General features: G+C 41.6%; 1 protein-coding gene across 7 annotated transcripts in view; it reads right to left on the reverse strand.

Annotated features, from left to right (window-relative positions):
* RALGPS2 (Ral GEF with PH domain and SH3 binding motif 2) overlaps positions 1-12,038 on the reverse strand; it is a 139,469-nt gene that overhangs the window by 91,397 nt on the left and 36,034 nt on the right. For 5 of the 7 annotated variants that reach the window (XR_014695742.1, XM_084528650.1, XM_084528652.1 and 2 more), the window contains one exon: positions 248-379. Coding sequence is in view for 5 of the 7 variants with exons in the window: in XM_084528650.1 (XP_084384776.1) it covers positions 248-304 (57 nt within the window). In the remaining 2 variants the exon portion in view is untranslated. Of the gene's footprint in view, positions 1-247; positions 380-5,043; positions 5,325-12,038 lie in introns of those variants that run through there. The other 2 variants (XR_014695743.1, XM_084528649.1) reach the window with 1 other exon arrangement.

Below are 12,038 nucleotides of genomic sequence, written 5' to 3' on the forward strand. Positions count from 1 at the left end.
GATGGAAAGAGCACAGAAAAGGCAGTTACTGGCTATGGCAAGGCTGTAAATGTGAGTTCATGCTTTCTGTTGGTATACAAAGGTCAGAACTCTATTCACATCTAAACTGGGGCACATAAAACCAATATATCCGTTTAAACATGAATTTCCTGTGCCAGACCTGTTAAAAGAAAAGATTACTTTTGGGTACATTTAAAGAACTGAGTATTTATGATTTTCAGTACCTCTTGAGTTTTACAATCCTTACCTCTGAAGCAGTAGCTGCAATATTAACACTGCTTGACTGCCCGTTCATTAGATCCATCCTGCCCACACCATTAGTCCTCGTCCCTACATTTACAGCAGAAGGATCATCTCCAAGGCAACTGAATGATCATTCCTACAAGAACAAAAAGTCGATCAGAAGGCAGTTTGTTCAAGCGTTTTAAACAAGATTCAACATTGGAAAAAAAAATAACTCCCAAAATGTTTGGGCCTCAGTGTGCTGCAGCCTCAGATGCATATTCCACAATTACCTGCTTAATGTGTGAGGAACAACGGAAGGTTCCATGGCAATCAGCTTCTTACTGCTAGCATAGGCCTTCATATTCTTTTCTATACTCTTCTCTATGTGCCAAGTATCAACATGTAAACACATGCATTAACCCCAACAAAGCTTGGCCTGCAGCACAGTTCATGTATGATTCTTTTCCTTTGATAACAAGCTTTATAGAAGTATATTACAGATGTTACCTCTACTATACAGCTTCTCTAAGAAGTTATCCAATGATTCCTTATCTTAAACACCTATTCATCAGCTTTAATCCAAAATTATCACATTAATAATATCATAATTTAAGAATAGAAGTGGAATTTACCTTTTTGTCCACAAGCTACCCAAACTACCAAATGGAAATAAAAACATGTGCATGCACACTGGAAAATCCCACACACTAACTTTTGATGCATCCTTGCAAGGATACTTTCAGTTTTCATTTCTCCAGAGAAAAGGCCACGAAGAAATTGAAGTCTTTGGCATATGCTACATGAAAAGAGTAAGACTACACAATATGTACGGGTAACAGACAGAACAAAAATTGGCTTGGGCTTAAATTTCATGAGATGCTAGTGCCCTCTAGTGTGAGAAAGATTACACAACAGTTTTCATAGGTGTATGTTCATAATGAGTGACTGCTCCTGAATTTGTTATTTTTGAAATTCACTTTTGGTTTGTAGTTTGACTCCAGGACTGTTACACAGGCTGAAGATAAATGGTAAAGTTAAGTGACAGGTAGCTGAGCAATATGGCATGACAAGAAGAAAGTATTACTGCATCAGATATTTAAGACCTCTATATCACGAAACAAATAAAATCATCTGAAAACCTCTGTCTCCAAGTGCGACAAAACAGCTATATCAGACAAACAAGCCTAGAAGGCAAGAAGCTGCAATATTTAAATAATAAAATAAAAGCAATAACTTTAAAATGTCATTGTCAGAATGCAATACACAAAGGAGGTCAACTGAAACAGAGAACCAATTGTGAATTCCAGCCAAACACTACAGCTGCTAGGTATTTTTGGGTAGCAGTAGTCCTTGTCTGACCTACCCTGTGCTACACTTCCACAGCTTGGAACAGCCACACACATGCTAGGGTCTTGGTTTGTTTGTTTGTTTTAAGAAACTTTGATGGGGCTGATCTGATTCACAACACAGAAAACACTACATGCCTCTCTATCGTTATACTCCCAGCCCATACACTGTAATTAAGATTATGTTACCTCCATTAAAAATACCAGCTAAATTCTAAGTGCAGTCCATAAGAAAGGGAAAAAAAAACACAAACACTCCTGTTTGGCTTGCAAACTCTGTTTTTGTCACCGTCTTCCTTTCCTACCCAACTTACCTGCCAGACCATCTCACACAGCACAGTTCTAGCTCCCCCATGCTTCTTTTCCATACCCTGTTCATTTACTGAACAGAAAAGCAAAGAAATGGTTTCTAAAACATGTCATATTTTTCTTTCATCCAGTGACAGCAGAGGACAGAAATATGAGTTCTCCAAAATCACTTTCAGGCTCTCCCAATGTCCAAAACAGTTCTGTTGTCCCAACTTAATCTTATTCTCTACTGAAAAACTAACCTTTAGCTCATGTTTTTAATCACTCATTATAAAGAAAATTGTCAGTTTGCACAACGTCATCCTACTACACTGCCTATAAACGTATCATACAACACCAACCTTAAGCAAAGGGCTACACCCTTGTCTCACAGATACTTCTGTTCCCTTCCCCTGGGGGTAAAAAGGAACTGGGGAGAAGTGTTTCTAACCAAGGAAAAGTGAAAGCTAACTTTTCCTGGAATCACAGAACTGCGGAATGCTTTGGGTTGGAAGGGACCTTGAAGCCCACCCAGTTCCACCTCTCCTGCAACAGGCAGGGACACCTCCCACCGGCCCAGGCTGCCCCCAGCCCCATCCAGCCTGGCCTTGGGCACCGCCAGGGCTGGGGCAGCCACAGCTCCTCTGGGTAGCCTGGGCCAGGGCCTCACCACCCTCACAGTAAAGAATTTCCTCCTTACATCTAATCTAAATGTGCCCACTTACAGTTTAAAGCCATCCCCCTAGTCCTATCCCTAGGCTCCCTGACAGAGTCCCTCCGCAGGTTCCCTGCAGCCCCCTCCAGGCCGCTGGGAGGTCTCCCTGGAGCTTCTCTTCTCCAGGCTGAACAACCCCAACTCCCTCAGCCTGTCAGCCAAAACAAAACAAAATTTGTTTATTCTGTCAATGGAGTTGGAGCACGCTATCTGCTTCTGTTATGACACAGCAAAACTTGTACTTTTAAAGAAAGTGCCTATGCACGGGATTCAGTGGCCCATCTTGTCTCCTGCTACTAAAACTCCTCTTGTGGTTTGTGTAATAAGAATATGTTGAAGCTCAGATTTTGAGACTCCTGCAGGAGTGCTAGAACCATGAGGTGCGTAAGTATACAAAAAAAAAAAATATATAAGAAAATCACTTAGAAACCCCTGCATCAAAAAGAGGCTGGGATCACAAAAATAAAACATTTGCCAACTAGGCTGTTTCATCAAAAGGTGTCCGTGCAATCTTGATTGCGTGCCCATTGCAACCTTCTGCCATTACCTCTGAATCATTTACAAATACCTCTTCCCACTCTGTGAATACGTAGCAGAGGGGCAGAATTAGCTCTGGGCTGCCAGAAACCAGCATTTACCAAATTTACCAACTGCAAAGTTCCAGAACTCACCACATTAGCAGAGCGTGCTTAGGAAAGCTGCACTGCATCTGAGAGCACCATGCTCCTTCCGTAAGGATAAGGAGTTGAGACAACAGTTGTGATCGGTATCTCATTCAAGAGAAATAAAAATCCTAGCAGTGGAATAATCAAGTATTTAGGTTGGTATGCACCCTTCTGCTCCCCACCACTACTAGCAAGGAACAGCACTAGCAGAAAGTGATTGCCGCCAGTGTGAAACAAACAACTGCTGAGGCTGCAGCAGTGGGTGTCACTGCTGTCAGTGTGCCCAGTATATCCGATTAGAAAAACTGAATTACATTAAATTGAACTTGCAGTTTTTCTCCTCTTCAGTTTAAATGCCTTTCTGAACACCAAGGCATTCATGAATGTGGAACTCAAAGTTTTATAGGCAGTATGAGACGTGCTTTTAAGCCAGTCTGAAAGCTGGGCTGTTGGATGCCCTAGGCAGTACCTTCCTATCTCTTCATGCCATGTATGCCATATAGTAAAAAGCAACCCAAAAATACTGAAAAAAAGATTTGTCATATGCAAAGAACAAAAATGTCCAGACTAAGCAGGCACAGCTTTCAGTTTTCCTTCACCCAAGGCAGTATTTGGGGACCATTATACCAAGATGCCCAACAGGACACCTGAGCTCAAATCCTTTCCAGTGCAGAATCCAGGGATATTCTTGTCGCAGCATTGGTCAAATTCTAACAGTACTTTGCTTCGTGTGTTTTTCAAAACACACTGTGCAAACAACATTTTAAAATATGACCCTAAAATTACATTAAAAATGCCTGCTAAGGTCAACATCCAGAACTGTGAAGAGCTTTGAGGAAGCATAGCCAGTGTGATTTAGTGAACAGGTCGAGAGTTACAATGATCAACTTCCTCTTTGCTATTATTCATAATGTCTGTACAAAATGCCATTTGTTTTGTTCTCTAATCCCAATGAAAGAAAGAAGTGCCTGCACGGACTACGATCAACTAAGAGTGCAAAGCCACTACCAAAGACTTGGTACCAAAGAACTGTAAGACCAAAAGACCTGTTCAAGATGCAATCAAGCTCCTGAGCTCACGGAAACTCACTGATATTTTGATAAATACTACAGGAAAAAAAAAAAAAAAAAAAGCTAGGAACAGAAAACAAAGAAGAGAAACATATTGGGCTTTGCAGTTTTCAATTTCCCATACACATAGCACAGCCAACCTAGATTTAGCTATTCCATACCATGCCCTCAAGATGCTTCAATGAAACCTTGCAGCCACTGACTGAATTCCAATTCTGGATCTGAGCCTTTGGATTATTAGCAAGAATTGTGTTGTGTTGTGTTTTTTTTCCAGCATTGCTTGGCACTTTCTAAATTAACAGTAATTTTAATCACTGAGCACAAGACAGAAGCTTTCATCTCCTGGGTGCCAAGTCGCATCCTTCTATCTGGAATCACTTTGTGGAACCACTTCAGCAGCTGGGATGTCTCACCACCCTTCTGATTAGAACTCGGTAAATACAGAGAGCCAATTAATCTATACCTTTTACCATACGTAGGTACAAGCAATTATGCATTCTGCACACAAATTTCCACCTTACATGGACACCTAGATGTGCTCATGGTTTTAGGTGTTGAGCTCCTGAGTGCTCCCCCAACTCCCGTGCAGCAATTTGAAACAAAACTCTTTGCTAGGTCACAAACAGCCCAACCAACAGAAATCCAACACTAAAAGCATGCAACACTTAAGATACTGCTATTTTAATGCCAATACTTTTGCCTTGATCTTTTTGAAGTACATATTTTTGAAATACCTTTTAGTCTTCCCTTTGTTGAGAGGGACATAGATCACAGTTCCCATCAGATCACCGTACAGATGCTGTCACTCGGTGGGGTTGCACAGGACCAGGAAGCGATGCAGAGAATCCCGATGCCCCAACCCGCAGCATGAACACCTTGCATGCCCAGCACACCTCTTGCAGGTCCGTACCAAGCCGGCAGCTGCAAGTTCCTGACGTTGTGCTGTTACGGTGGTGCTGCGTGCCCCCAGCTGCACACAAGCTGCTGCACACCCAAGTTCGCTCTGCTTGGAAGTGGATCAAGTCAGCCTAGGGGCACGCAGGCGCCGGGGAGGGTTGCGTAAGGAAGACAAAGTACACTGGCACACAGGCATGACGGTCACCATGGTATACCTGAACTCGTACCACCTGCCATCGGGGTGAGGGCTGAGCACATTGTTCTTCCCTGCATTTGGTGCACACACCTCAGTATGCCTGGAAGACCTGCACAGGTAAGGGCCGTGTTGGCACAGGAACGTATTAACTAATAGGAAAGAAACCCCACTTATTTGCTGTATGTTGTCTGCTCCACAACAGGAGAGATTCTAGACGCGGCACGAGACCGAATGGCAGTAACAAGACATTAGAGGTACTGCAGAAGGGAAAAACCCAAGGCAGTCTGAGCGACCCACCAAGCTTTTAACTCTCCTGACTTCAAGAGAAATGCATGACCTCCTCCTGCCCCAGAAGCCACCGCTCTTTATTACCTCCACTCAGGCCTCTCAAAGTCCACAGAAGCTACATAAACACAGGTAAAGCTGGAAACATGCCTGAAGATAGCAAGAAAACTTATCACCTTCCTGGGTGACTGCTAAAAGGCAAAACCAGAGATAACTGTTTCAAAACAAAACACACCCTACACCTAAACAAGAACACCACACACAAAAGCCCCACAACTAAGCAGAAAGCCAGCATGGAATAAGGGAGAGGACAAAATGTGCATCCAACATGGAAAGAAGATTTTCTTAAGTTAAACTGAATTGCACCTTCCTAACTATATTCTTCAGTGTTACACTGGAAGCACTAAAACCAGAAAAGCAAGGTTTCTGCAGAGTAAAAATAGGGATACTACGTGTGTAGTGTTGAACAAAATGAAAGTGCCTTAAACACACTTTTTAACTCAGTGTTCAGCAAGCATGACGGTATTAAGAGGTAATAAAAGATAACAAAATGATAAAAATAGGAACTTTCACGGTAGAAATTAAATAAAAGCTCAAGCAACTCAATATAACTCCATGCTCCTGGAGGAAATTTATCACTGAAAAGCTCAAATCCCAGAGCTAAAACTTCCCATACTAATAAGTCTCCAGTCAGATGTATGAATCTTGACAAAGCACTTGATAAGCTGCCACAACTAGTAAGGACTGAGATAAAAGCCTCCAGTAGAAGACATGCAAGTAGATAATGACATGACGAAATCAGAGATACAGGAGCATAATTTTGAACATTAATATTAGACTAGGAAGAGATTACTAAAGGTTATTCAATATGCAACACCAGTACAAATATTGGGAGAATGATATAACTGAGAAATAGAGGAAAGCAACACAATACAGACGGAATAAAGCATCTGGTAGATAGGAGAATGAACAAAATTCAATCATTACAGAATCATTTGGGATGATACCTGCAAAATGTGTACTAGTCTCAGCACATCATTTGGAAATGACTAATGCTTGCATTAGTTGTAGACAAATACTCAAACCGATGCATTTCATAAGAGAATGACTGCTCTATTCCATGCAGTTCTGGCCATTCAGCTTTTAAAAGACTTGAACCCAAACATATGCAGGGAAGGGCTTCCAGGTTGATGGAAGACTCCATTATAGAAGGGGAAACAAGGAGACCTCATCTTGCTTATGCTAACAAACTGAAAGCTGCAGGAGGATACACTTGCTATGTGTAAATAGCAGGAGGACAAACCAAAGGAATGTGAATAAAATTCGAAGTTATGCTTAAAATCAGAATATTGCAACCAGGTTCTTAACAGCTTCTGGAAAACAGTATTAAAATAAACAAAGCCAGAGCTGATGGCTGATTCTAGACTCGTTCCTGAAAGAAATTTTGTTACATGGTGCCTGTGGGAGCAGTGCAGCTCACCCAGTAATACAGAGCTCTTCCTTCACTGGTTCACAGTCCTGATGCAGACCCAAAGCACCTCCTTCCTCCTCCTCATACATCTCAGCTGCTCAGATGTGTCACACGTCCACTCCTTCCCTAAGCAGCTGGTGCACAACAGTCAGGGTAATATCAGCTGTTTAAGCTCCAACAGATGAAATCAAAATCTACAGAACAGCCACAAACAGAAGAACCTTTTTATCAGGTTTTACAATGAAGTTTGAAGTACAAAATGATGCTTTGTTGGAACATGGTCTTCAATTTAGATTCCCTTCTCTCACAACAAGTGAGGTTCTCATTCTGTTTTAAGCAAACACTACCTATATAAATCATTTTCACCATCACGTGTGCTTACATTCTGGACAACAAAGTTACAGTGCTGCTATTGTGCATCTCATACTTCTGAGCTCTAGAAAAAAAGTAAGATAAAAAGACAGAGATAACATTAAGGTAACAGACAGTAAGGCTCTGTCTCAATCGTATCTTACTCAATTTCCAACTATCAAGATGATTTCTTTGTGGTCCTCAATGCTTGCCTCTTCCACTCTTAGGAGCTGGTACATCCCATAGCTTCAATATCCTCAGATGAGATAAAGAAAGCCTCACAGATCAAGGAGAAGCTCTTTCTCCAGGACACAAACTGCTCAGTTACCCAATTCTAGTACAAAAAAAAAAACAAAATAAAACCAACCAACTATCAGCTTTATCTGTAATCATCTGGCAACAAAGTCCAGCTGAAAGTTTTCTAGGAAGAACTGCACACAGAGGAGATGCTTACTGTTCTGACCTCCGCCGTTCAAAAACAAGCTCTACCCAGTGCAGACAACTGACTGGTAGCCCAGAGTTAATTGGTAGATATCACGGCACAAGGCACTAGCATCGGTGCACAGCTGCAAACATGAAGTGAACAGAAGAGCCACTGCAAGCGACAAACGGAGTAAGCCAAAAATGTGAACATGTGTTTAGCATGCTATTTGAGTTCAGACTGGGGTTGTAAGAGGTCTGCTTTCTTTTGACAAAAAGCTCTGTCCAGTGGAGTTTGGGACTTGTAAGATAAAAGCCACGTTCACTAAATAAATAACTTTACTGCGTAAGAACAAGTTTCTGTTCAAAAATTACTTACACATTATCCAGTTCCCCAAGTTGTTTGTTTTGGTTTGGTTTTTGCTTCAGGGATCACTAGCAGCCTCTACTCCAGCTTGTAGCTCTTTAGGAAGGACACTGCACAGAGCAATGTCTTACTCCTTTGGATTTAGCTATTATTTTACAGCTGCCGTCAGAACAGACTGAACATCTTAAGTCACAATGTGTGGTTTGCTTTTCCTCACATACGCCAAGAGGACAAGCATTTGGGAACCAATGGTGTAAGCACAGAAAGTACACTGAGTATATTAAAGTTTCTCCCTCCTCTATCTCCCCCTCCAAAATTCAAGCCTGGTAATAGTTTAGCCTGTTTAAGAAACATTTCTTCAAATGTTTGAAGAAATCCAGGCTTGTTCATTCAGGAACCAGAAGACAATTCCCAAACACACAAAGCAGGAGAAATCACATCCTGGAGACATTTTCGGATGACAGCAGCTACTGACATTTGTTTCCATGAACAAGAGGCACAAAGAGAGCAACTAAAATAAATAGAATGATTTAAACTAGAGCCAGACAGCCTAACTAATGACACAGTTCTACAAGATGACAACCTTGCCATGGCTCGCTTTTCCACGACTCCCACTGCGTGGCCTTGTAGCGATCCATTTTGTTTGCAGACAGAAGGAACAGCAAAAGATTGATGTCGTGCTGATCAACTGGCGTGCAGTTTGCAAAATATTTTTGTTATGGGTTAGATATACAGGCATGGCATCAGGGGAACCAAGGGAAGAATGCATCCATGGACACCACGCTGTGAGGAGGAATCATACTTAAACAAGCACCAGCAGTGTCCTCAGTGCCACCGGTATGAATTTCAGGATCCATAACAGCCTATCCTTTTCAGAAGTATCCAGATCCACGCTTCTGTTTTGTTTCTGGATTTTACAAACACCACCCTACAGGGAAGAATTACTGTAAACTGTGCATCAGCAACAATACCACAACATAACCCCTGAGAATTCTCTAGAAGTTGCCTTTTTTATGCTTCAGTTTAAGTTTTCTGCCTTTAAAAAATAAAAAATGAAGTTTTAAATAAGACAACAGCAAAAATTCCAGCAGAAAAGGAACATGAAAATGATAATCTACAAACAGGCCCACATGGGTAGCATACTTCATCTCAGAAGAGAACTGAAGTACTTCACAGAACAGTTTGGAAAATGATTTTAGTACAATTTTCTTTGCAACAGCATGCAGGCAAGTTCTGAAAACCAGATGACAACTGCCAACAGGAGCTCTTCGTCACTGTCAGTAGGCCGCAGGAGCTGTCACCAGCAGCCACGACAACTCACACACCAAAAGTGCACAGAAATCAGTGATGAAAACTGAAACTGAGGACCTCAACACTGAATATCACGCATGCATGTAAAGCAAGCCCGAATATCCATGCAACTCCGAGTCACCTTCTGTAGACGTTAGGCGGTGCAGTCAGAACGGGGAGCAGCCAAAGCAGAAGCAGCACGATGCAGCCATCCTAGGGAGAGCTTTTTAGCAACTAGAGATGACGCAGGACCAACTGCTGCCGAGTAACAGCCGCCAAATCCACGCAGCTCAAGACCCGGCACACACACCTGCCTCAACTGCATGCTGCCTTTGTACGACTGGACAAAAAGGCAAAGATTTCAGAGTTACGGGAAAGATGACAAAACCCCTCCCACTGAACAGCCATTGCTGGTGTCAATGAGGAAGAAAATATTGTTGAAAATATTTTACCTCTTTTTTTTTGTCAAGCCATGACACACTATGTCAGTCTGTTTTAAAATCCAGTTTTCAGAGAGATGAGAGCAATCCTCATCACTAACACCTATGATGTCAGCATTTCAACTATTTTCCCTTTAATTTTTCACTTCTACCATCTTGCATCTATGTGGAAATTTGCACAGTTGCTACAGAAATGGTGCTAATGGGAAAAACCTACCAGCTTATCCATTACCTGCACTTGGTATGATGGATATGAGGTGCAAATACAACAGGCATTTGGGGAAGGGAGCTGGATTTACTGTCTGTGCCGGCGAATTCTGCCTGTGCCATCATCCCGTGTTTGTTCGTAGAAGCATGTCAAGCTTGGTTTGTCCAACTTGTACAAGCAAAAAACACAGCAGTTGTTTACCCATCCAAGCAGCCAGATCTTTTCCATGTTTCTCACTCTCTTCAGAAGAACCTCAGTAAGCAAGACAACTGATAAGTGACTCCACCACCACCAGCTGAATGCTAAATACTTTTCTTCACCCAAGACCAGTCAATAACAGCTGGCTGCCAAAGAACCTGCCTAAAAAATATAAAACATGATAGAGAAAATGCAAATCCATGATAATGCACACGTGTATGTGGGATTTCAGCAAACCAAACACATGTTACTGTCCGGTAATGGGGACCAAGCATGGTCCCCACTTCCACTGCAATCATTTAGAGATGTTTTCATGAAGGAGGCCAATATATTGTTATAAGACGTTATCAGATTTTTCCTTGTTAGCAAAACAGAAACACTAGGTTGCAGGGAGATCTCATCTCATTAGATACTCAAAGCAGACAAACTTACTTGAAAGTGTGAAGTTCTGGTAAAACCATCTCATTGCTTGTACAATGACAAGAGTTGGAGCACCAGAAAAAATAAAAGCAATTTCAGGTAAATGGATAGTATAAATTAGAGCCCTGCTGGAGCTATTTCTAAGCCATCTACCTACATTATTGATGAAAGTATTTGTTCTAGAGAAAGAATGACATAATAAATACCTACATAGTTTGTAGAACTTGTATAATTGATGGAGAATACAACATTTTCCAGAAGACATCAAAAAGACATCAAGACGTAACACAAGCACTAATTTGAAGAGCAGAGCTGGCAAAGCACGGGATCCAACTAAGTAAACCCATTTGTGTACCTCTAATAGCAGGAAAGGCAAGCCTCGCATTCTCGATTAAAAAACAAAGGAAAAAAAAAAGAAACTGCAGGATAAAGATAAAATGGTGGAATTCTTCACAGCGTGTGACAACTCTAAACCAAGCAGGGACCAAGGAAATCAAATATTTTCTCCAGGTACTTCCTAAGGAGGTATAGGGACATTATTTTGTTTGAGCCATGCTTCAAATAAGGAATGGAAAAATCATTAGCTGCTAAAGGAGCATACACCCTTCTGCTCGACACTGGATTTAATGGCAATAAGATGAACATAAGAGGAAAGCAGAACCCAAACCTGGACATACTTCACTGGTGTTAGAGAACTTAAGGCACAAGATGCACACACACACAGCTGATCAGCCTGCATGGTTTCCGAGGCACAGAAAAACTGTAGGCCCTTTTGCTAAGGGCCTACAAGCATCTTCTTCCAGATCACACACAGCATGGGAATTCCCACAATTTTTATATGCCTCTATGTACATGACAAGTGATGACAGTGTCAGCATTCATCGAATTTGTTTTTTTTTCCAGCATTTCAGAGTCAACTTCCAGCTCAATTACTCCACACAAGAGCAGCATTCCCATATGCCTTCAATAGAGTCCATCAAGAAGGGTTTTTAAGATTATTCCTGCACTACAAGCTCAGTAATTTCACAAGTGACACTCTGTCCAAATTTTACTTGGAAATTTTAAATATTCAGTAGATGATTAGATAATTATTACTCAAAGATATCCTTCAGGCTAAGATGTGCAGCTGTCTCCATTTCTGCCAGATCAATGGATGCAGGCATTAAAAATTGATTCAATTACAGAG

This window comes from Aythya ferina (assembly GCF_964211825.1).
Source record: "Aythya ferina genome assembly, chromosome: 8".
Taxonomy (NCBI): domain Eukaryota; kingdom Metazoa; phylum Chordata; class Aves; order Anseriformes; family Anatidae; genus Aythya; species Aythya ferina.